At 43.7% G+C, this 26,097-nt stretch overlaps 1 protein-coding gene across 6 annotated transcripts in view; it reads left to right on the top strand.

Annotated features, from left to right (window-relative positions):
- PDE8B (phosphodiesterase 8B) overlaps window positions 1-26,097 on the top strand; it is a 286,162-nt gene that overhangs the window by 256,865 nt on the left and 3,200 nt on the right. For all 6 annotated transcript variants that reach the window (XM_061158125.1, XM_061158124.1, XM_061158123.1 and 3 more), the window contains exons 11-21: window positions 1,931-1,973; window positions 5,616-5,693; window positions 6,755-6,831; window positions 8,298-8,462; window positions 11,467-11,512; window positions 11,932-12,067; window positions 12,969-13,167; window positions 17,503-17,720; window positions 19,125-19,245; window positions 19,941-20,108; window positions 22,270-22,399. In XM_061158125.1, the coding sequence (XP_061014108.1) occupies window positions 1,931-1,973; window positions 5,616-5,693; window positions 6,755-6,831; window positions 8,298-8,462; window positions 11,467-11,512; window positions 11,932-12,067; window positions 12,969-13,167; window positions 17,503-17,720; window positions 19,125-19,245; window positions 19,941-20,108; window positions 22,270-22,399 (1,381 nt within the window). The remainder of the gene's footprint in view (window positions 1-1,930; window positions 1,974-5,615; window positions 5,694-6,754; window positions 6,832-8,297; window positions 8,463-11,466; window positions 11,513-11,931; window positions 12,068-12,968; window positions 13,168-17,502; window positions 17,721-19,124; window positions 19,246-19,940; window positions 20,109-22,269; window positions 22,400-26,097) is intronic.

Raw genomic sequence — 26,097 nt, 5'->3', positions numbered from 1 at the left:
TGATGGATGGGTTTAGCCTTCCAAGAAGAAAGTTGTAATTCTGTAAGATTTTTTTCATTCAAGTGAACCTTTGGTTGTAAAAGGAGGTATCTGGGAGAGGCACATGGATTGTGAGTCAGAAGCTTCCATAAAACCCTAGCCCTGCTGAGGTGTGCGGGGCCAGTGTCGCCAGGCACAGTTCTTGCCGCAGAGGACTGTGAAGCGAGTCATGTCCTGACCCAGCACTCAGAACCTCTGCTGGTGAAGCCAGTGATGGTCGATCGGTTGGGGAGTGTTTCCATAACGTGGAGCCCATCGTCCTAAAGGCAGGGCTGGCCTGGGCCTCTCTTGGACCATGGGCTTCATCTCGTTCCATTCAGACTGAATGCAAAGCCTGTGTTGCCCTCCCAGGAGGCCCACAGTCCAGTCAGCGGGCCTGGGGAGGTCAGTGAAAGACAAGAAAGGGTTTATGGTGTGTAATCTGGGGAGCCGCGGGACTTTGTTCCTTAAGGAAAGGTGGATTGTGGTTCAGAGAGAAAAGCTTTCGTTTAACGATGACTTGCTTTTTGAGCTAAAAAGTTGACTGAGAAAAAGCTGTACTCATCTGGCATATCAAAAATTCATATTGCACTCAGTAGCTTTGAGCAAATGGTCTTTCTTTGTAAAGAAAAAGCAAAACAGGGACTTCTCTGGTGGTCCAGTGGCTAAGGCTGCACTCCTAATGCAGAGGGCCCGGGGTTCTATCCCTGGTTGGGGAATTAGATCCCACATGCTCCGACTAAGACCCACTGAAGCCAAGTAAAATTTAAGAAAAACAAGAAAAAAACAGAAGAAATAAAAAGATCCCATAATTATGGGGTAAATGAGTCAGAGCCCTTTGGCCACCTGTAAGACCGAGATCTCACACAGGCTGGCCATGAAACTGTTTCTGTACTTATATGGAATGAACTGTGCAGAAAAATTCATTCAAAACCCCCTATATTAACACTTGTTTTACGTGATGATTTTTCAATGGTTCAATCAAGCTGGGACATTTTACCTCTATCTGATGTATTAATATATGGGACTTCTGGCTGTTACAGCTGATGTTGCTAAACCATACTAATCTTCCTCCATAAACAGTCCTACACATTCGTCTGTTTGCTCTTCAGGTTAACTTACTCCGTTCATTCAGTACCTACAAACGTACGATGGTTTTAGAAACCAGAAATAGGTGGATTTAGCAGCAAAGCAGCCTGATTATAATCATGACAGCTACATGTGCCCCAGAATCAATGTCTGAGTTATCAACATGAGAAATGCAGAACCCCGCAAAGCAAAGCATATTTATTATATCTACTGTTAATGACTTCACTCAGTGTTTGAGATATTTACCAAGCATTAGCACAAAAAATTCATACTGAGAAAGAAATAGGTACTAAGCTGAATCTAAAGTTAAGACCTTGTGAAGAAACATCTAGTAAATTGACTCTGTCTATAATTGATGTGTGTTTGAAGAGCTTTTTTGAAAGGTTTTTTTTAATTCTAGGTTTAAATTCAGATTGCTTTCATATTACAGGAAAAATATACAACATGTCTGAAATAAAAACAGGGTACATATGATAGCCTGATAAAAATATTTAATCTTGTTTTAAATTTTTGTCTTTCTGCATTTCTGCAGACTGTCAAAAATGAGAACGGCTGACTGGAGATCTAGATGTCTTGCTTATTAGCAAGAGCATTTCTTGGACTTCTTCCTGTCCTCAGACTCAGGCATTTTATAAGTGTCTGGATGTAATAGAGAATTTGTAGTGTTATCACCCGTGTACATCTTTCATCTGTTCATGTTATCTATGCAACGTCTTCCTTTCTTGAACTCTTCAGAGTTTTTAATGAAATTGGTTGGAAATGTAACTAATACCATATTTTAAATCTCTTTTTCTTATTTTACCAAACTTCTGAACAACTTTAGATTCTCAAGATTCATCGTGATTCAGGAGACAATTCTCAGACCGGTGAGAATACTGCAATTTCACTCTTACACGGTCGGGTGGGATTTGTGGGCTCGAGTCTATGAATCAGTCTGAAGAAGCCTGGATTGCCAGTTTCACCCGGAAACTTGAATTGCTGATACCTCAGTGCTGATAATGAAAGGTTTGAGAGCCAGGTTAAAAGCAGGATCCCTTAAAAGGCTTTGAGTCTTCATTCATGGCAACCTTTTCTCCTGAATGCCTTCCCCACCCTGGCTTCTTTTGCTGCCTGGAAACCACGGAGAGCAGGTAAACTCAAAACAGAGCGGCCTGGAGGTGCAGAGGGCACGCTGTTGTCACACCACAGCCAGGCTCCCCTTCTCTGCAGTCAGTGACTGCATCCGACTAGGAAACGCACTAGGCCCTCCTGGGCCTCGGGAGCAGCAAGTCACCATGTCAGCTGCCCACCCCCGCACGTCACGCCTTGAGCAAGACTCACTGACTCCTGGCTTCCTCTCCCGTGAAAAGCGGGACCTGAACTAATGACCTCTACCTCAGAAAGGTCTGGAATTCTTTGATCATTAGAGGGAAAAATCAGTCTGCCTCCAACAATGTCCAATTCTCATTCCTGTAGAGACAGCACCTTCTCCCCGCTGCGGGGGGCTTCCCAGCCGCTTAGGTGCAGAGCTGGGCCCTGGGCTGCTCACGTAGCTCCTTTCCTCCGTTCTGGAGTGGACCGTGTTCCCACCTACTCAGAAAGACTTCATCTGATCCGACCTTCAGTTTCTTCATTTGTCAGATGAATTAACTCTTTGGTATCTTTCTCCTCTTCCCTCCACACTTTGTTTCTTTCACAGATGGTTTAGTTCATTTCCTTAACCTAGTGAGAGTATTGTTTTAACTAACCTACCAGCTGTAAACTGTTACAAGCATTTTCCCGTCCTTTATGGTGCCCAGTATTGCCTTGCATATAATAGACACTCAACAAATACAGAACATTGATGATAAACTGGAACCATCCTGTCTTGGAAAGCAGAAGTTCTGCCACTTATTAGCTCTGTGACCTTGAGCTACCCACACAATTTCTCCAAGTTTAAATTTCCTCATCAGTAAAATAGAGATTGTACTTTGTAGCCTTCAGAACTGTTGTAATGATTATATAATTACTATCATTAAAATAAATAATAAAGCGCAATGTCCGATGCATAGCAGGTGATCAGTATATGGTAGCTGGTTTTTTTGGGTTTTTTTTGGATTGAGGACACTGTATCCTTTTTTGCCATTGAGTATGGCTGCTTGAATCCTCATCCTTCATTTCTCTTTTTAAATTCAAATTCCACAACATCTGTCGATAGAAGGAATAAATGAATTCTTTGATTTAAATGACCTTTATTGAAGAAATAATTTCTGCAAACCCTTGATCTTTTCTGTTGTTAAAGATTTTCTTAATTTTAGCTGAAATGAAGTCTGAAAGAATAAGCATTTCCCATCTTTGAATAATTCTAAGAATGATTTAGAATTCAACCAGCCAGTCTGGGCTGTATGTAGTCTCTCTAGCTTTATTTGGAAATTGCACTTTGAGGAACTCTTGTGCTCTTTAATCCTGAATTTAATCTTAAATATTTAATAAGTTAGATTTAATTTGTTATCTGATAAACAAATGTTAGGGGTGTATATGATTATTAAGTTCCAGAACAGGCTAAAAACCAATGTCTTGCAAATGACCATTAGTTTCTCAGGTTTGAAAGATGCAATATGATCCTAACAATATCACTTGAAGTACCACTACCTCTAGATTCCTTATAAAGAAATACTGAAGCTCAAATCCAAGGCCAGGAAAATTATTAAGGCAGGATCTGAAAGAAAAATATGCAAAGGGATAGTAAAATATTTCAAGCTAGGTGATTTAAGGCAAGATCCTAAGGCTTTGTTGTTCAAATTAACTTTATAATATGTCTACTTCCACTCTGCACATCCCACGTAGCGCTAAAGACCCCACCTGCCAGTGCAGGAGACATAAAGAGACCTGGGTTCGATCCCTGGGTTGGGAAGATCCCCTAGAGGAGGGCAGGGCAACCCACTTCAGTGTTCTTGCCTGGAGAATCCCATGGACAGAGGAGTCTGGTGGGCTGTTGTCTACAGGATCACAAAGAGTCGGACACGACTGAAGTGACTTAGCGCACACACACCTTCCACTTTAAGCTATATAAATATAATTCAGATTCAGTTCCTACTGATTTAAACTTTCAAAAATTGAATCAGATTTTTTAAAGTGCTATCTATAGTTGCTGGTTTAAACTGTTTAAAATTGAATCAGATATTTAAGAACATTAAATAGTTTAAAAGGTGACCTAGAGAAGTATCGAAGACATATTACAAAGTGATAACAAGTAATAAAATAATATTGTAACATGATCCCATGTGTGCTTGAAAAGAAGTTATACATACAGATGAACAGATGTGATTCATAATAACGGACAACATGAGCTGTGTACTTACTATGTAGCAGGCACTGGCTGTCCGTCTCAAGGGCCATGTATGAGTTAACTCGTTTACATCTCACAACAATCTATGAATGAGATGCTATAATCATCCCCATTTTGTAGATACTGAGACACAGAAGGAACATTCCCAAGGTTACACTGCTTCTAGATGGCATAGTGGAGATTGGAATTTCAGCAATTTGGCTTTGGAACTGGATCTGTTAATTACCGTGTTCTCTTGCACATTTTTGGTGTCAGTAGACAATTCTGCAAAAATCACTGCATCTCTTTTTCTCTCTTGAAATATGGTCACTTATGGGTGTCTGAGAAAAGCATTTCCCCTGCTGAAACCTGCACATCTGTGCAGTGAGGAAAAACTCTGTGTTATGGTTTTCTGTCCTTGCTCATGTGTTACTCGTACAAGCAGCAGATGCCCTGAAAATGTTTCTGAAGCCCCCCTCTGACGTGTTCACCCTTTGGTCCTCATTGGTAGCATCGGTAGCACTGGTCAACTGGATTTCACATTAATGTGACAGCACATTTTGAGTGTTAAAATCAAAGTCTGCAAAGACACAGATTTTTTTAAGTACTTTTTTTCCATCAGAAAATAGGGATGAAAGTGAAAGTTAAATTGCTAGAAATTGTTGGGATTATAAAACTGCTTTTTCTTCTCTTCATTCCTGGGATCTGCATCATTTGATGAAAGCATATTCTCAGGAGGACTTAGAAAACCATCTAGAGGTCTGACTTTTCAGAGGGACCTAAAATTGGTCCAAATTGATTTCTCAAATAAATTCAGCTCTCTATGGATTTGACTAGTTTATTTCCTCAGATATCCCCAGAGAAGCCTTTCCCATCCTTTGTCCTTCAGGTCAAAAAGAACTCAGAACAGTCCCCCAGTTTTAATGTCTATTTTCAAGAAGATATTTATTAATGGAACTAAATAACCCTTAGTAATAAGCTACCCTACAATGTAATATGGTACTGCAAGAAAAGGGCATCTTTTCACAATTAATATTACTGATAATTCTGTATGTGCTGAGGATTTAAAGACATAGTGGTTCGCTATTTCTTAAAAAATATTTTTTACAGTGCTTAAAAAGTAACCTTGTTTTCTTTGGAGAATGAGGGGAAAATATGTGTAAACTTTGCTGTGAATAAGCTGTTAACTAATCATTCTCCATTACTAATCTGAAATCCTTAGAGTCTCATTCATTCAGATACAAGAACAGGAGGAAAGAGTCCATTGATGTGAAATCAATATCATCTCGAGGCAGTGATGGTAAGAAGTTCCTATTTCCTTGACTTTAAAGTGTAGGAAATGACATAGGAATATATTCAAGAATTCGTCAGCATATAAACTCAATCCCAAAGAGTAGGATTATGACTAAACGCTTCTTTCCTGTAGGCAGAAAAGGTTTTAGGCCTTTTTACTCTTTTTTACTTTCTATAGCCTTTGTCTTCTCTATGAAACGACACTAGGCTTGTTCCTTTATGTCCTAATGTGTGTTAGGACACATAACTGCTGAAGCAGCTCAGCCTCGATAGCTGAGTCCCTCTTAACGGCTATCCTTCAGGTCACAGTGGGAAACCTGAGCATGAGGGAAGAGGCTGAGCTAACACGGACCAAAGAAATAAGATGGATAATTCATAGAGGAAGTTGGCTAAAGCACACAGCATGCAAGAGATTGGGACCCAAAATGAAATGACAAAAATGGACTGACATTTTTCTCAGTGGGTTGAGGGTGTAGATAGATGGGAAGGATATCCATTTTAGATGGAGAGGATAATGGATGAGGGAATTTCAGCTGGACTAGCTCCGTTTTTATAGATGAGAGCTAGACCCACCATAGGTCCTTGGTGTTAAGACCCTGAAGACTCAGAATGGGGGGGGGGGGGGTGGTGTTCACGGATCACACCTTCCCTTCTACACTGCAGTTATTTGATTACATAATCTGTGACTGAAGACCAAAAGTGATGGAGCTGCCCAAGGTGGGCTTTAGTGACTTAAGGAAAATAAGTCCTGCGGCATCGTTAGGCTCTTGGGATGAGGTTTCCGGATCCCATCAACCCTCTCTGAAATCCCCCTGTGAACCTGAGACTCATAAAACCTTCCTGTCATCAAAGTTCTAGGCCAGAGCACCCTTTCCAGTCCCTGGCAAGTAGTGGCTGAGCCCTCAGCAGTTTAAGATTAAGAGATGGGTGAATTCATTGCTTTGTGGGGTGCAGTGAGGACCGTAGTCCTGGGAGAATCAGGCCCCCAGTCCATGAAGGGTTCCTTTGCTGCACTGAAACCCAGCTGAGCCACCAGCGACAGATCCCGCTTTCTCGACTTCTCTCCAGCACCCAGTCTGCAGAACCGTCGCTACCCATCCATGGCGCGGATCCACTCCATGACCATCGAGGCTCCTATCACGAAGGTGAGTGGCAGCTGCGGCCTCCGCTCTGCACCCAGGGCCACCGAGCCCTCGCTGTATCCTGGAGACAAGTGATGCATGGCATACTACCAGCATCCTGGAGTTTATAGTAAAGGGAACACATTAAACAAATAAGCGCATCGTGAACACATGGTTATAAATGGCAGTCGCTGTCATCAAGGAAAACAACAGGTGTCTGTGAGGGAGAATTAGATCAGGGCCCTGTTTTGGTTGGGTGAAAGGGGTGGTCAAGGAGGGTCTCTGTAGCGGAAGTAACATTTGCAGTGAGACCTGAAGGATGCAAAAATGTTAGGAGAAGAGGATTCTAGGCAGGCACAGGAGGGGATGAGTACCGAGGTGGGAGGAAGAGGGAACGGAGCAACTGAGGACTGGAAAGAAAGTAGCGTGACTGGATCACGGCGAGCAGAGGGGCGTCACGGTGACGGAGATGTGCAGGGCTCAGTTCATTCGGACCAGCTGAGCCATAGGAAGTGTATGTTTTAGGTTATGTGCAACAGAAACCATGGGAGAGTTTAAAGGAGGGAAGTGACATGACCTGGTATGTTTATTGAAAAGAACACCAGCTGCCATGCACAGAACGGACTGGAGGTGACAAGACTGAAAGAGAAGCAGCCAGTTATGGACCTGTTCCAGGATTCTAAGCAAGGAGTGGGGTTAGCTGTACTAGAATTACAGCAGTCGAGGGGGACAGAAATGAGTAGATCAAGAAATATTTGGGAGCAACTTCAATTTCTCTTGATGATGAATTATACGGTCAGGCAGGGTGAGAATTGAGGGAAAGTGATATGTCAACCAGGGCTTCCCAGGTTTTTGGTTTGAGCACAAGATTAATAGAAGTGGTTTGTTTCACCGCAATGTAGAAACCAAAGGAGTGCAGCTCTTGTCTTTTGGTGTTTTTTATTTATTTATTTATTTTAATGTTTACTTGCTTTCTTTGGGAAGAGGGGAGCAAGGTCATGACTTTAGTTTTTGACATGTAAGTAAGATACTCCAATAGATAGGCCAGGCAGGGAACTGAACACATAAATACATAAATCTGAAGGTCAAAAAGGAGTTCAGGGCTGGGATGTAATTTTGAGTCCTCAGCATGCGGGTTGTATGTGTCTGGAGTTGTGAAAATAGAAGAGCTCATCTCTGAGAGAACTATATATATAGAGAGAGAAAGGCCCAGCATTAATTTCCGAGGGACTGCAGCCTGTAGCAGAGAGCTGGAGGAGACAGATCAGCAGAGGAGCCTGAGAAGATGTAGCTGCCGAAGTAAACACCAGGGAGGGTGGCGAGAGAAGCTTGCTTCAGGACGACGAGGTGCTGCCCTGAGGACATGCGGCATCTTGAACAATAAAATGTGTTATCGTCTAATTTCTTTCAGACTGGTCTCCTGAGTGACTTTTGGGAAGCAGAAGCCTAATGTCCTCAAATTTATTCTTTCTCTCTCTTCACTTCCTTAGGTTATAAATATAATCAACGCAGCCCAAGAAAACAGTCCTGTCACAGTGGCAGAAGCCTTGGACAGAGTTTTAGAAATTTTACGAACTACGGAACTGTACTCCCCTCAGCTGGGTACCAAAGATGAAGATCCCCACACCAGTGATCTCGTGGGAGGGCTGATGACTGTGAGTGATGAGAATGAACCGGAACATTAAATGTACTCCCGAGTGCATGGAACAGATAAGCTGTTACTGGCAGGTGTAGAAATACCTGCTGTATGAGCTAACTAGAAGCAGTGGCAGGAACACAAATGAATAATTTGTCCTCCAGAATTCGTGTGACTGTAAGGAGTGAATGGACAGTTGATTGAAGGCTAGCTATCACAATGGGGCCCTTGTTGACTTCCTCCCCTTGACCTGGTACGGTTAGCCATTGAGACCTTGGCTTCCTCAGACCTCAGGCCCTTTATATAATGAAAGGGTTGGTACTTAGATGACAGCACTAGTTTCCAAGATCTTACCTGTAGAATCCTTTCTTTAAATAAAAGCTTTACATAGCATTCTCTTTATAATCAATAAAACAGTGGGACCGCTGTGGCTCAGAATAGGGAGGAGGGGTGGGGCCGCCCCTTGCCAGCACTCCAGGACCACCGTCTGTAACCACGAGAAGTGGCTGATTTCTAAGGACCTCGTCCTGGCCTGTTGGTGTTGCTGTGATCTGTCTGCAATCATCATCTATCAGCAAGTGAAGAAAAATAAGAAAGTTCAAATTATTCATTTGTGCTTCTTATTGGAGACTGAAGCTGGAAGCATTCTTTGGGAGAACAAAGTCTGAGGCACCAAAGAGTGTTACTTTCAAGTTTTCTGTCTAGCTCTGCCACCAGATGCTGAATGTTGACTGGCTTTCTGGTCCATTGTCCTTGTTCTTACCAAAGGTCCCTGAAGCCCCTGTGATTTGAGTAACCTCCTGTTCCTTTCAAGGCCCCGGGTTGGCCTTGGTTGCCCATCCCAATGCAGTGTAGACTCTATTTCTAAAGGACACACACACCACACCAGAATATTATTCAGCCAGTAAAAAAGAATGAAATAATGCCATTTGCAGCAACATGAATGGACCTACAGATTATCAAGTGAGGTGAAGTCAGACAGAGAAAGACAAATATATGGTATCCCTTTCATGTGAAATTTAAAATAATGATGCAAATGAACTTATTTATGAAATAGAAATAGACTCACAGATATAGAAAACAAATTTATGGTCACCAAAGGGGAAAGGGGTGGTAGAGGAGATAAATTACGAGATTAGGGTTAGCAGATACAAACTACTATATATAAAACAGATAAGCAACAAGAACCTACTGAATAGCACAGGGGATTTTAGTCAATATCTTATAATAATCTATAACATAAAAGAATCTGAAAAAGAATACGCACACTCACATATATATATATGTATAACCACTTTGCCACGCATCTGAAACTATCGCAACACTGAAGGTCAACAGTGCTGCCATTAAAAAAACAAAGGAAGGCTGGCAAGGGTCTCCTGGGAGGCTGGCCACTGCAGAGCTGCTGTGGGGAGATTCTGGTTCCCAGAACAAGTTACCTGCCATCCTTTCCCCACTGCCAGACCATGGGCTTCCTCTCCAGGTCATGCAGTGAGGAACCAGTGCAAGCTTCACCTATTTTTATGAAGCATTAGGAAAGAGAAGAGACAAAGGCAAATTAAAAGCAGAAGGAGAAAATAAAAACAACAACAGAGGAGTTCCTTGTGATACCTGCCTTAGAGGCAGGATAGTTATGGCCATCATTATCTATTTATCTAGTTTTGAAATTTTAAGCTCTTGGCCTGAAGATTCTAAGTGTGACTTCAGGAGAAACCTTCATTAACACTTTAAACCTTAGCACATACTTTCCCAGGATGACAAGCAATTATAAATGACTTTTAAGCAAAGATCTAAATAATTGGGTACCCGGGTAGAAGGTAGAGGATAGGAACTGAGATTGAAGAACATCTGGGGACTAAAGTTCAAGAGCCTGTTAAATGGTGGAACATAGGCATTCTGTTCACTCCCCTCTGCTGCCCTTCCCAAGACCTCAAGTCCAGAAACTTCCTTTGAAGACTAACAGCAAAGCTCATTTTATAAGATAGAAACTGTAACTGGAAAAAAGTTAATTTAGATATTAGTTAAAAATTAACCCAACCTTTTAAAAGCTTTGGGGCTTCCCCAGTGGCTCAGTAGTAAAGAATCTGATCAGCAGTAAAGGAGATGCGGGTTTGATCCCTGGATTGGGAAGATCCCCTGGAGGAGGGTATGACAACCTGTTCCAGAATTCGTGCCTGGAGAATCCCATGGACAGAGGAGCCTGGCGGGCTACAGTCTACAGGGTCACAAAGAGTCGATACAACTGAGCGACTGAGCACTCTAAAGGCTTTATATTAAATCATACCCCAAATGTGGCCCATGGATTTGGCTCCCCAGGATGTAAGTCTAAGAACACCAAAGTAACAGTCCCCAGGGCTTCCCTGATAGCTCAGTTGGTAAAGAATCTGCCTGTGATTCCTGGGTCAGGAAGATCCCCTGGAGAAGGGATAGGCTATGCACTCCAGTAATCTTGGGCTTCCCTTATGGCTCAGCTGGTAAAGAATCCGCTTGCAATGCAGGAGACCTGAGTTTGATCCCTGGGTTGGGAAGATCCCCTGGAGAAGGGAACAGCTACCCACTCCAGTATTCTGGCCTGGAGAATTCCATGGACTATATAGTCCATGGGGTCACAAAGAGTTGGACACGACTGAGCAACTTGCACTTTCACTTTCATGAGGGTAACTGGGGTCCTTTCAGATTAACATGCACCCAAAGCAAGATTGCTTCTGTGATTTCATTAACGTGGCTTCAAAACATCACAAAGGAAAGACGGCATGAGGACAGAGCCGGCTCACAGCCCAGGTGAGAGACCTGAGCGCAGTCACAGCCACTGGAGTTCCCCATCTCCTGCAGCTAATAGCCATGAAAAGGAGAGTATCCCCTGTTTCGTAGCTGTTGTTCTGATCCAATTTTGAGCTTCAACTTGGAGTTGCAGATTGACTGGGTTATTCAGGATTCAAATCCCTTTGGCTAACTAAAGAACTGAGAGAATGATGATAATGGCATAGAAAGCATGCTTCTCATAGCATCTGTCTTTATTCCAGGATGGCTTGAGAAGGTTGTCGGGAAACGAGTACGTCTTCACTAAGAGTAAGTTGTCCTCTCTCCACCTGTAACTGATAACCTGTCTCTGGCCCTTTGTCTCCCTTGGAGTTGTGATTATTGTTTGGGGAGGGTGTTCGTGATACTTGCTGTTGGTCTCATTGGAGTTTAAACATCTCTATGGTCTACATTTGAAACCAGGTCTCCTAATATAAATTACTTGTCTGTGCACTGTCAGAGTAGAAATCACAAGTCTGACTATATTTAAACAGTTAATTTAGTTAAGCTGAATTATTTTTCTATTGGGGGATCTTGAAGTTCAGAAGTATAAGAGAACCCTGAGGTGAAAATCTTCCTGCCCCTGGAAGTTCAAGACTTACTTTCTAGCAGCACCCATGATGACAGATGCTCGGCAGCACCCAGGAGTCCCCAGTTACCCACCCTTCTTGCCCCATCTCTTTGTTCAGACGTGCCCCAGAGTCATAGTCACCTTGCGATGCCAGTGACCATCAATGATGTCCCCCCTTCCATCGCCCAGTTGCTTGATAATGAGGAAAGCTGGGAGTTCAACATCTTTGAGCTGGAAGCTGTGACGCACAAAAGGTACGTGTCTTCTCCGGCTGCTGGCAGGGGAGGGTTGATGGACACGCTCTAGACTTTCACATCCGGACACTGTGAGGGAGATGTGAGTCCTCGCCACAGGTGACCAGCAGGCTCTGCTTTTCATGCCGTGCTGGAGGAGTTTCAATCATGCAGAGAGGCCATGGTCCCTGGAGCGAGCTCCCTATGGAGCAGGGAGTATCAGCGGGTAAGATTTGGGATCAGCCTGGTGACGACCCAGGATGAAGAAATACTGAGTGTCCTCTTCAGATCTAGCCAGGTCATGCTTTCTGCCAGTGAGTCAAGAGTTCTAAGCATTTGCAGCCCCAAACCTGTTAAAGTTCTGCCTTACAGCATGACTTTGAGAGCACTGTAGACCTTTCCTTGGATTCATCCCATAGGCAGGAGAAAGATCGGATGGCTCAGAAAGTCCTCTTCTATTACAGAAGTTCATTTCTTCCAAGGGCGTTGGATGTGGATGATACTCACCTGTACATAAGGAGTTGAGGCTCAGTGACATGACTCTGCTGAGCCCACAGAAGCCACCCCTCTTGTACCCAGGCTCAGTAACTCCCTCAGGGAACACAGGAGTGTGGAGCTTACGTGGAAGCAGAGAGGGGCTGTAAGAGGCCTTTCTTGGTTGTGGAGCCACTTAAGGGCGGATGACTTAGAGACAGTCTAGAAGTCATTTGGCTTAGCCACCACAAAGCACCTAGATTTAAAGAAGTGACGGGTGAGGAGGAGAGGCTCTATCACCTTCTAATTTGGAGAGGACAATTTTTAGGCCCCTGTGCTTGTGGAGTAAGCATCGGAGGGAGGTAAACGAATTGCCCAGTATCTCCAAAGAAAGCAGTTTCTGGAGCAGTGAATACAATGAATCAAAGGGTACTTTCCTGTTTTTCAGGCCATTGGTTTACCTGGGCTTGAAAGTCTTTTCCCGGTTTGGAGTATGTGAATTTCTACACTGTTCTGAAACGACTCTTCGGGCCTGGCTCCAGGTGATTGAAGCCAACTACCACTCTTCCAACGCTTACCACAACTCCACCCATGCTGCTGACGTCCTGCACGCCACAGCCTTCTTCCTCGGCAAGGAAAGAGTGAAGGTAGAATTTTGATAGCACGATCTAGTTACCTGCATGGCTTTTGGAGAACTCACTAAGAACTCGATCTTCATAAATATATTAAGCAAACAGCTATTTTGGACCAAATTTGACAGAGTTTTTGAACTACCAAAGTGACCAATCCTTTTGGTGTTGTAAAGACACGGCCTTTTCTCCTAGTCCTCCCTCCCCCCAAATGCTTAAAATAATAATTTATGCCACTGTAGGGACTCCTTTACGTGTCTGGCTGATCCATAAACCCATTCTCCAAATGTTCACTAGCAGCCCTTCATGATACCAGCTTAGAAGACAGAACTTTATTATTACAGCAAATGGTTACTAGGTCTAGAGATTAAATTTTAAGATCAAAAATAAATAAATAAATAAATTTTAAGATCAGAATTTTATCATTGGTATGTTATAGTCCACATAGCTATGAGCCATTCAGCATCCTACTGACATATACATACATATGTGTTTTGTGTAGGTGTGACTTGTGTACATCTGTATGCTAATGGTCTGTATAACTCTGAAAGAGGTCCAAGTTTCTTAGTCTGAGAAGCCAGCACTATCATTTAAGGTGCTGGTTTGCAGGGCAGCTCTATGTATGCCCCTCATGTGGCTGCAAGAGATCCCTGTCCCCCTGTTTTCCAACTATCATCACTTTCAGCGAAGCTTGTCATTCTTTGCTGCTACAATTACAAGTGAAGCTTAGAAAGTACATGCCCTTGGGACAAGTGCTATATAGAGTCAGACTGACATAAACCTGCAGATGCTTAACATGCAGTCGTTGTCTTACTTAGTCTTAGACCCTAGGTCCTCAAGGAGGACAGTGACAGTGGGACCAGTAAGCGGGGCAGAAAAGGCACCAACACGGGGAGGGGGAGGGGTTGCCTTCTCAGTTTTGCGGAAGACTGACCCTGGCATTTATTTTCATCAGCAAGAAAGCACACAGGGTGGTTCAAGAATGGTGCTTTTGTAAGATTTTTATCTCTTTTTAAAAAGGTGGTATCACAGGTGATAACAGCCTGTTTCTGTGGCACCGTTTCTGGCTGCATGGGCTTTTCGTTGCGGTGCACAAGCTTTCTCTAAGTGCGGCACTCATGGGCTTCTGCAGTCACAACACGCAGGCTTCTCTTTCTGTGAGGAGCTAAAACACTTCGAGATTCCTATCCAGTTCCACATCCCTCCATTTTCCACCACAGGAGAGATGATACAGCAGAGTTCGCACACGGTCAAATGAGGACAGGAGCGTGGGCATTAACACTGAGACCAAACTGGCCTGTCGGCACCGAAGCCTTGAGTCCAAGATGAAGTCCTCCTAAACAGAATCGCTCTAGAAAAAATACAGCTTAAATGTGTGATAAATTGGGGAATGCTTAGTCACTTTATTATCTCCTTGACTCTCCCTCCCCTAAAGTAAGAAATTTTCTTTAAATTATTTGTTCTGCCAGTGCATTCAGAGTCTAATTAAATTCTCAAATAGCAGCAATACAAATAAGTCTAAGACTAGATACAATATGCTTGTAATCCAAAAGACATTTTCTAAGAGGCCAAAGAATCAGATAATTTAGAGCGGCAAGGAACCCTGGAAAATTGGGCTGGAAGGGACTCCTGGGCTCAAAGGTTTAGTAGCAGCCCAAGATCACTGGTTAGTCCACTGTGAAGCGCTTCAGGTGGGGTTTACTCCTGAGGCCTCTTCCACCAGACCTGCTTCCACTGCTCAAGAGAGTCAGAAAAATGTTCTGACCAAATCCCCACGTCATCTGTCACCTCTAACTTCTTTAGAAGGCTAAAGCTCTTGACGTCACTGTGACAGCTCCACGTCCTCAGCCAGGACGTGTGCAGAGCCGGCATTTTCCTTCAGTGCCTTACAGACCCTGCCCCCTGCCCACTCTTACTTGTTCCCAGGAACCACTCTTAGTGGAGGTCAGGATAGTCAGCGTTCTTTTGGGATTGTCTGCGTGTGACTGTTGATCCTAGTAAAGGAGCTGTTGCGAAGGCTAATCTAGGATGGAGTCCATTCTGCCCCTGCCGGCTGAAGGAAGACAACACTGTAGAAATGTCTGCGTTTCTCCTCCTGTGGGTTTGGCGGGAGGTTTCTTCCACAGACAGTCGTCCCCGCCGTGGGAAGAGCCTTGCCCCTCCCATCTGCTAGTGAGCAGCCGGGCCTTCTTCCCCCGCCTCCCTTGCATTTCTTATCAGACACTGCCTTGATAGACAGTGCCCACCAAAACTCGGGGCGTGGCCCTGACAGCGCTGTAAAGGGCAGGGTCCGAATCAGCGCAAGCTGGAAGGGCACGTCTCCTCTAATGCTATTTGTTGCCTACTCTAGTCACTTGAATCTATGTCATTGAAGAATGTAAAAATAAATCGGCCCTGTACTCCAAGCAAGATAGAACACCCCCCAAGAGCACTGGCTGGACGCCCGCTTTGGGCCTCACGGGCCTGCCTGCACGGGGACAGCCAGTGAGTGTGGAGGCCAGGCAGGGGCAGCCCGGGCCCGCCGGTCCCTGCGGGTTACCGCGGCCTCTCTAACCGGCAGCCACAGGGGGCTAGGCGTGTTCGCTCGCCCTGGGCGTCACAGCATCAGTATCTGGGAAGAACCAAGAAGGGCCTTGACTGCTATGCCCACTTGAGAAGGTGGTTCATGTGGACCAAGGCCAAGCCAGGACTGTCCCCAGCTCCAGGAGGTCAGTCTGAAAATGGAAATGTCTCCCTTCTGGTAGGGACAGTTTTCAGAAAAGTTTTCAGGGCTGAGCTTCAGATTCACTGTTTCTTACCTGTTTGCATCTGAGAAGCAGTTTTCAGGGTTTTCCTCCAACAGCCTAGGAAAGCAACTCAGGAAAACCAAAAATTATGCCCACCCCACCCCCTACCCTGAGCCTCATCTTGGGAACCAGTTTTACTCTCGCTCACTACCCTTCAGTCACAATGATGCTCTTTAAGTTCCCTCTTCAGAAATCACTTTGTTTCGCATCAGAAGCATCATATAGACTGATCTTTCTGCCTGGGTTTCTCTCCCTTGCCATTTTTTGCCTGGCTGACTCCTGCTTATCCTTCAGTTTCCAGCATAAGAATCTCTCCCTCAGAGAGCCCATTCTTGCCCACCCTCTGCATCTGCATCATCCAAAGTAGCGTGTGTCTGTGTGTGTGTGTGTGTTAAGTCACTCAGTCGTGTCTGACTCTTTGCAACCCCATGGACTGTAGCCCACCAGGCTCCTTTGTCCGTGGGATTTTTCAAGCAAGAATACTGGAGTGGGTTGCCAGTAGCTACATTTAATTGAAATAAAATGGGACATTCCATTCCTTGGGCGCATTGGCACATTTCAAGTGTCCAGGAGCCGTGAGGGATGAGGGGTTGCTGTATTAGAGAGCCCACGTGCAGACTTCTCCGTCACCACAGAAAGCTGAATGGACTACAATGCCCTAAACGAGATCAGGCCTCATGGCTACACTCACAAACCACCTGCACGTACCTTCTTAACCCATCTTACAGTAAGTTATTTATGCCTTCCCCAGTAAATGGCCAGCTGCGTTAGCACAGACGCTATGCCAGAGTAATTCACCACTGTAACTCCTGCAGCCTGCAAGACAGCTGGCGCCCAGCAAGCATCCAATAAATGGTGACTGAAGGAAAGAATTCATAAAGTACAATGTCTTATACAACCGCAGGCCATTGGATAACTTCTTCCTCAAGCTGTGAGCTGAGAAAACATTTGTACCCCCTGATGTTCTGGGTTGTGTTCTTTAATTATATGATGAGTGCTTTAAGAAGAGGGGTCCCCGTTTTTGCCTTTGCCACCTGCTGGCTCAGAGCCAAATTGTGTTTAACTGTGAGAGCCCCCTTAGCTTCAGTTTCCTGGGAAGATTCTTCTTGCCCTTGATCCTCTTACGTTACTTGGCTCTACTCCTTTTATCTTTGTGTGGAGACTTTTGTTTATCTGTGCTGTTTACTGCCACACTCTCAGAAGCTTTTCAGAAGTAGGCAAGTAAAGTAACACTTGTGATCCTAGGCCGCTTTCTTCTCTGTCCGCTTATAGAAGAGTCATGGCACTATGCCACATTGCACGCATTCCTGTTTGTCATTTTCCTGCAGAACAACTAGAGTAAATGGACTCTGGAGAAAGAATCTAGGTATCCATTATAACCGCAACTCAGACTTCTGTTTCCCTCCAGATAATCCACGGTACAGCAAGGTGATGTGACGTGTCCCTAGGAGGCCTCTTAACTTCTAGGAAGTCAGAGAAGGAACCCCTGGCGTGTGCCCTCCTGAGAGACAGGGATGAGTGTAGGTCTCCATTATCCAGTGGGTAACACTCAACCTTGCCTCCCCAGGGAAGCCTTGATCAGCTGGATGAGGTGGCCGCCCTGATTGCTGCCACAGTCCACGACGTGGACCACCCGGGAAGGACCAACTCTTTCCTGTGCAATGCGGGCAGCGAGCTCGCCGTCCTCTATAATGACACCGCCGTCTTGGAGAGTCACCACACAGCCCTGGCCTTCCAGCTCACGGTCAAAGACAGCAAGTGCAACATTTTCAAGAATATCGACAGGTTTGTGTGCTCAGGCTCTTGTGACTGGGTTGGTAAAATGTAAGTCAGAAACTCAGTTTTCCCTGGCTTCTCCAAGTACTTAGCTTCCTCTTGGTGGGGAAGAGGAGATAATAATAGTTTTCCCACTGTATCAGACAGTAAAATAATAGCCTTGCTCTTCTCATCTTAACTGTACTTTTTAGACTGTTTTCACCTAAAAAGGTGAAATGAAAACTCCATTTGGTCTTCAGTGAGTTCATGAAAATGCTTTATATGCTGCAAAAATTTCTACAGATTACAGCTACTAATAAATATAACAGATATTTTTACTCTCTCAAAAGGACATCCTGTCTTTGGTGTAAGTCAAGGAAATGTATCCTTCCCCATCTTTCCCCAGCTCAGTTTTTGGCCACTTAAAATCCTAACTCATGAGGAGACCGTGCTCCCCGGTCCCAGCAGAGCCCCCGGAGTTCACAGGGTGAGGCGGCTTTCCCCCTCATTGTTGTACTCTGTCCTCTGGTGAGTTGGCCACCTGTGAACAGATAGGAGCCATTCTTCTCGCCTGACACAGCCCTGCAGCCAGACTGAATATTTCCAACATAGTACCAGCCAGGCTGGAGAGAAGACCCCCGCGAGAGGGCAGTGCAACGGGAGCGCACAGCTCGCTCAGGCCTCAGTCATCACTTGTCACCATGAACCCGGACCGATCTCTAGAAACCTGAGAAAATATCATTATTATGATATGAAAATATTCAGTTATTCCACCTTCAGCTGAAGGCTTCAAGTACTGTTTTTAAAACTTTCAAAGGAGGAATTGTTGCCAATAGCCAGTTTTATTCAGTTCCTCATTCTGGCTCCTAGAGTTAGAAAAAGATGATAGGAGCTGGGCAGTGACTTTGAGCAGGGTTGCTGCTCCTTCCATTACAACTTCTGTGTAACTGTAATGTGGATAATTGCTCATTGATTGGAAAACTTTCTTCCAATGCCGTCATCAAAAGAAATGACAAGACTTCTCTGTACTAAGAATCGCCGTGTCTGCGCGGAATGCCAGGGCACAGCTCGTCAGGTCGCTGCACCAGCCTCACAGGGAAGTAACTCATCACTTCCTCCCACCTCGCTGTTCTGTTGTTGCCAAGGGCAGACAGAGGGGCATCACCTTGTAAAATAAGTGCCCATGTGACAGGTGGGGCCTCTTCTAACACTCACAAATCATGTGAGGGTCAGCTACCTTTGGGAAGATGGTATAGTGTCACCAAGTCCTGGCTCAGTAGGAAGATGAGCAGGTAAACTTTCTGTGGTCTTCACTCATTTCTTCAGTGCCCCTAGCGTCCTCCTGGATTGTGGGAAGTGTGGTGAAATGGCAGAACAGTTCTAATTCAGGGGGCATGATTTGAACAAAGGCCCTTTGTCTTCTGGTTATTTCAGGAACCATTATCGAACACTGCGCCAAGCTATTATTGACATGGTCTTAGCAACAGAGATGACAAAACACTTTGAACATGTAAACAAATTTGTGAACAGCATCAACAAGCCAATGGCGGCTGAGGTAAGTATTTCACACGTAATAATATACATCAGAGTGCATTTCCATTATACCCTATACTCTGGCCTCAAAGCATTTTCTCTCCGTCTTGAATACAAGATGGTTCCTTACTTGGAGTTGGTAAGGAAGGGCGAACAGACTGACAGTGTCCAAAGCAACTCTGAACTCCCTGAAAGAAAAGCCCTGAAATAAAGTCAGTGGTGACAAAAGAAGTAGGCCCAAAGACGATGATGCGAGGAGCCTGCAGACAGCAGAGACTGGAATAAATGGTGGCGTTTTAGAGGATTCAAAGCCCTTCTAGTTCTCTGTTCTTTGGGCCCTTGGGAGACCTCAAAATTAGATGCTTTAAAGAACTATATCCCTGTTGATTTTCATTAAATGCCCATCAGTATCTGAAGACTGTAGACAGTTAAACTGGGAGTGACTGGTTGAAAACAAAACCATGAAGTGGGTGGTGATAGGAACACTGAACTTTGAAGCTCAATCTGTTTGTATTGCTTGAATATGTCGGCATATCATATATGGAATTAAACTTGGGTACGCCTCCTTCATCACGTCTCATGCCTGAGGTGGCCTGGGTGACCTCCTTCATCACGTCTCATGCCTGAGGTGGCCTGGGTGACAGCCATCTAGTATCTAGCCAGTTGACTCCTGTGGGCTTCACCACTGTATTGAACCAACCCTCATCTGCTTTCCAGATTGACGGCAGCGACTGCGAATGCAGCCCTCCGGGGAAGAACTTCCCTGAGAACCAGACCCTGATCAAACGCATGATGATTAAGTGTGCGGACGTGGCCAACCCCTGCCGCCCCCTGGACCTGTGCATTGAATGGGCTGGGAGGATCTCTGAGGAGTACTTTGCGCAGGTGGGCTGCCTCTCTGGGGAAGCGCCAGGAGTGAGCAAGTAAATGACTCTTCCTCAGAAAGAAATGGCTCCCCCCTGCCTGGAATAGAATTCTGGCCCCTCAAGAGACTAACTGGTATGACTGGTCACTACTCAAGAGTCTCTCTAGGGGGAAGGAGAGAAACTGAGCCTTTGGGATTCTTTTCATTCTCAACTTTTTAGATCCTGAACTCCCACAAAAACTGGGAAATCCATTCATTCATCAGATTATTATCTCCATGTTGTATTGTGGGAAACACAGACATAAGGCCCATCTCTGCCTGAGGGTAGCTCATAATGCAGTAGGGGACATAGACATAAATAGGTCCACACAATAATATTTTTTTAAGTGAAAACACTTCTAAAGGAGGTATATGTTAAGTCCTAAGAGTTCAGAAAGGGTTTTTTTTGTTTTTTTTTGTTTTTTTTCCCTAGATAAAAGAAGGGCTTTTATCTAGAAAGGTGGAAAAGGTGTTAGAGCTGGGTTTTTTTTTTTTTTTTTTTAAGGATTTCAAAATTTAGAAGTGGGCAAGGACATTGTGAGAGAACCAAGTGTTATGACCAAAATTAGTAAAGAGGAAACATAGAAGTTCTATATAAGAATAGTAACTTTGGCAGTGTGAAGAGTTGAAGAATAACCCAGAAAGTAGCAAACCACAAGATGCCATTTGAAATAGAGGCCTACTTCCAAAGAAGAGGCTTTAGGGACTAATGTTTATGATGTGGGATAGAAAGACAAGCATGTCTGAAGTAGCTATGACTAATTATTTGGGGAGGGGGAGTGCCGATCTCCCTGGAATGTACTACTGAGGCAGGGTAAAGACTAGGCAATGGTGTCTAGAAGGGTTGGCAGAGCAAAAACCAGCTAAGGATGCAGTAAGTTAGCTGTAGCTTTCAAGGATGGGAAGAGAGTCCATGAATTAAAGAGAATTAGGACAGCCAGCTCTGAGCTTGCCAGAAAGAGAAGGGGAAAAAAACCCCAAACCACTCCTTGAACCAGCAGTGGATATTTTAAGGCTGCCTGATCGACTAATCTGAAATGAGCAAGCTGAGCCAAAACTGGTAGGAGACCATTAATGGGGCTTTCCAGGACCCACAGAGAAGACTTAAAACCCTATTCCTAGATATTCTCAAAGTATGTGAATGGGGAATGGGGAAGAACCATTTTTAAGTTCTTTAATGTAATTTCCCTGTGTAGGTGTCCTTTTCCCATAAAGGAAATGTTCACACGACAATGTGACCTAAAAGTCGAGTTACAAATGAGGTCTCTGGTTGGCCGGTCTCTGGCTCAGTACACCACCAGTAAATGTAGATTTTAACTTTAATCCTGTGAATTATAACCTTAAGCATTATAAACATACACTTCAATGTGCAAAATACTCAATTTATACATATTGTCAGAATTGCATGCATGACCAGTACAGACATCCAAACAGTTTGTCAGTCATTCCTTTCAGTGAAAAAGTTATTCCATGAAGAAAAAAATCTAGTTCAGCTCAACTGCCTACCTGCTTTTCCTCCAGACAACCATCACACCCTTGGATGTGCAACACAAGGGCTTTGTATGTACTTTGGATTTTGTCACACAGAATATTTTTAAAAGGTATTTTCAAAGATCAAGTTTAGTAAGATTAATAATTCGTACTGCTTTAATTTAGACATTCTTAAGTGAAACGGACTTTCTTTTTAAACTGCAAGCATGTAACAGTGAATAATACAACCTCTGTTGATACAGCTTGGTTCCAGGTCTTTGATTCGTGCTGAGACACCAGCAGCTTTACACCCACCATTGCTTCTGTACCCTCAGCATAAATTCCACTTAGCATTTAGTAGTATTACTTTGAAAGTTGTGACCTTGCAATCATGAAAACAGATCTTAGAAATGAGGGTATGAATTCTGAAATCAGTGCTTTGGTGGGGTGGGGAGGGCGGGTAGCTGTAAGATAGTATCTAACACATTTAAGAGTCAGAAGACCTGAATCCAGTCACTGCAGTCACTCATCAGGTAGGTGAGTTATATAAGCCCTGGGAAATGCTGAGCCTATTTCTTCATCGATACAACTGGATTATGACACCTTTTTCACAGGGTGGTTCTGACAAACTCGATGCTACTGTGACAGCCCTGTGTATATTATTTCTTACAGACGGATGAAGAGAAGAGACAGGGGCTACCCGTAGTGATGCCAGTGTTTGACCGGAATACCTGTAGCATCCCCAAGTCCCAAATCTCCTTTATTGACTACTTCATAACAGACATGTTTGACGCTTGGGATGGTAAGATGGTTCATGTTTTGTTACCCATAAACAGAATATCTTGTTATGCTTTATAATGCTTACCTTTAATGACAGAGGCCAGGCCTAAAGGTGTTAAATGTTATTTTTTTTTAAAAATGTCAGCTGTTTGTGGCCAGATATGGTGGGGGTACGTGAACACTTTCTGCATCCTCAGCACAGACCATGTGTATGGAAGACTCAGTGGACATCCGGTAACTGGATAAACAAGTGTTTAACTCTTCAAAGGACATATTTCCAAAGTTTAAAGGAGTTTTATTATATCACTGGAGGAAATTCTAGAGAAATAAAATATAAGCCTACTCTGAATCACAGATTCTTTTGGTAATGTCACTTGATAGACAGCTTTCCACTGAGATTTGTTTTAATTTTTATGTTGGATTGCAGTTGATTTACAATGTGTTACTTTCAGGTATACAACTAGGTGATTCGGGTACACATATACATATATCCATTCTTTTTCAGATCCTTAACCCACATAGGTTATTATAGAATATTATCTACTGTGGAGTAGAATTCCCTGTGCTACACAGTAGGTTCTTATTGATTACCATCTACGCACTGCTATGTAGAGAGTAATCTCAAACTCCTAATTTATCCCTCCCTCCACATATCCCCTCTGGTAACCATGAGTTTGTTTTTGAAGTCTCTGAGCTTATTTGTTTTGTAAATAAGTTCATTTTCATTTTTTTTTTTTTTTTTTTTTTTAGATTCCACATATAAGTGATATTTCTTTCTCTGACTTACTTCATTTTGTGTGATAGTCTCTAGGTCCATCCATGTTGCTGCAAATGGCATTATTTCATTCTTTTTTTAATGGCTGAGTGACATTCAGTTCAGTTCAGTCAGTTGCGTACAACTCTTTGCAGCCCCATGGACTGCAGCACGCCAGGCCTCCCTGTCCATCACCAACTCTCAGAGCCTACTCAAACTCATGTACATTGAGTCGGTGATGCCATCCAACCATTTCACCCTCTGTTGTTCCCTTCTACTACCACCTTCAATCTTTCCCAGCATCAGGGTCTTTTCCAGTAACTCAGTTCTTTGCATTAGATAGCCAAAATATTGGAGTTTCAGTTTCAGCATCAGTCCTTCCAATGAATATTCAGGACTGATCTCCTTGCCATCCAAGGGACTGTCAAGAGTCTACTCCAACACCACAGTTCAAAAGCATCAATTCTTCAGCGCTCATCTTTCTTTATACTCCAACTCTCACATCCATACATGACTACTGGAAACACCATCGCTTTCACTAGATGGACCTTTGTTGGCAAAGTAATGTCTCTGGCTTTTTAATATGCTGTCTAGGTTGGTCATAACTTTTCTTCCAAAGAGCAAGCATCTTTTAATTTCATGGCTGCAATCACCATCTGCACTGATTTTGCAGCCCCCCAAAATAAAGTCTCTCACCGTTTCCACTGCTTCCCCATCTATTTGCCATAAAGTGATAGGACCAGATGCCATCTTAGTTTTCTGAATGTGGAGTCCTAAGCCAACTTTTTCACTTTCCTCTTTCACTTTCATCAAGAGGCTCTTTAGTTCTTCTTCACTTTCTGCCATAAGTATGGGGTCACCTGCATATCTGAGGTTATTGACATTTCTCCCGGCAGTCTTGATCCCAGCTTGTGCTTCATCCAGCCCAGCGTTTCTCATGGTGCACTCTGCATGTAAGTTAAATAAGCACAGTGACTATATACAGCCTTGACATACTCCTTTTCCCATTTGGATCCAGTCTGTTGTTCCATGTCCAGTTCTAACTTTTGCTTCCTGACCTGCATACAGATTTCTCAGGAGGCAGGTCAGATGGTCTGGTATTCACATCTCTTGAAGAATTTTCCAATTTGTTGTGATCCACAGTCAAAGGCTTTGGCATAGTCAATAAAGCAGATGTTTTTTTGGAACTCTCTTGCTTTTTCAATGATCCAACAGATGTTGGCAATTTGATCTCTGGTTCCTCTGCCTTTTCTAAATCCAGCTTGAACATCTGGAAGTTCACAGTTCACATACTGTTGAAACCTGGCTTGGAGAATTTTGAGCATTACTTGACTGGTGTGTGAGATGAGTGCAATTGTGCGATAGTTTGAGCATTCTTTGGGATTGCCTTTCTTTGGGATTGGAATGAAAACTGACCTCTTCCAGTCCTGTGGCCACTGCTGAGTTTTCCAGATTTGTTGGTATATTGAGTGCAGCACTTTCACAGGATCATCTTTCAGGATTTGAACTAGCTCAGCTGGAATTCCATCACCTCCACTAGCTTTGTTGGTAGTGATGCTTCCTAAGGCCCACTCAGCTTTGCACTCCAGGATGTCTGGCTCTAGGTGAGTGATCACACCATAGTGGTTATCTGGGTCATGAAGATCTTTTTTGCATAGTTCTTCTGTGTATTCTTTCCACCTCTTCTTAATATCTTCTGCTTCTGTTAGATCCATAGCATTTCTGTCCTTTATTGAGCCCATCTTTGCATCAAATGTTCCCTTGGTCTCTCTAATTTTCTTGGAGAGATCTCTGGTCTTTCCCATTCTGTTGTTTTCCTCTATTTCTTTCCACTGATCACTGAGGAAGGCTTTCTTATTTCTCCTTACTGTTCATCGGAACTCTCCATTCAGATGGCTGTATCTTTCCTTTTCTCTTTTGCCTTTCTTTTCTTTTCACTATTTGTAAGGCCTCCTCAGATAACCATTTTGTCTTTTTGTGTTTCTTTTTCTTGGGGATGGTCTTGATCCCTGCCTCCTGTACAATGTCATGAACCTCCGTCCATAGTTCTTCAGGCACTCTTGTCTATCAGATCTAATCCCTTGAATCTATTTGTCACTTCCACTGTATATTTGTAAGGGGTTTGATTTAGGTCATACCCGAATGGTCTAGTGGTTTTCCCTACTTTCTTCAATTTAAGTCTGAATTTGGCAATAAGGAGAGTTCATGATCTGAGCCACAGTCAGCTCCCGGTCTTGTTTTTGCTGTTTAGAGCTTCTCCATATTTGGCTGCAAAGAATATAGTCAATCTGATTTCGGTATTGACCATCTGGCGATGTCCATGTGTAGAGTCTTCTCTTGTGTTGTTGGAAGAGGGTGTTTGCCATGACCAGTGTGTTCTCTTGGCAAAACTCTATTAGCCTTTGCCCTGCTTCATTCTGTACTCCAAGGCCATATTTGCCTGTTACTCCAGTATTTCTTGACTTCCTACTTTTGCATTCCAGTCCTCTATAATGAAAAGGACATCTTTTTTAGGTGTTAGTTCTAGAAGGTCTAGGTCTTCATAGAACCATTCACCTTCAGCTTCTTCAGCATTACTGGTCGGGGCGTAGACCTGGATTCCTGTGATATTGAATGGTTTGCCTTGGAAACGAACAGAGATCATTCTGTCGTTTTTGAGATTGCATCCAAGTACTGCATTTTTTTGGACTCTTTTGAACTCTTTTGTTGACTATAATGGCTACTCCATTTCTTCTAACGAATTCTTGCCCACAGTAGTAGATATAATCCTCATCTGAGTTAAATTCACCAATTGTGTATATCTACCACATCTTCATTAATCTGTCAGTGGACATTTAGGTTGCTTTCATGTCTTGGCTATTGTAAAGTATACTACAATGAACACTGGGGTGCATGTATCTTTTTGAATTGTGGCTTTCTCTGGATATATGCCCAGTAGTGGGACTGTTGGGTCATATGGTAATTCT

The sequence above is a fragment of the Dama dama genome, chromosome 12 (assembly GCF_033118175.1).
Source record: "Dama dama isolate Ldn47 chromosome 12, ASM3311817v1, whole genome shotgun sequence".
Lineage (NCBI taxonomy): Eukaryota > Metazoa > Chordata > Mammalia > Artiodactyla > Cervidae > Dama > Dama dama.
This window is presented reverse-complemented; position numbering and strand designations above follow the sequence as displayed.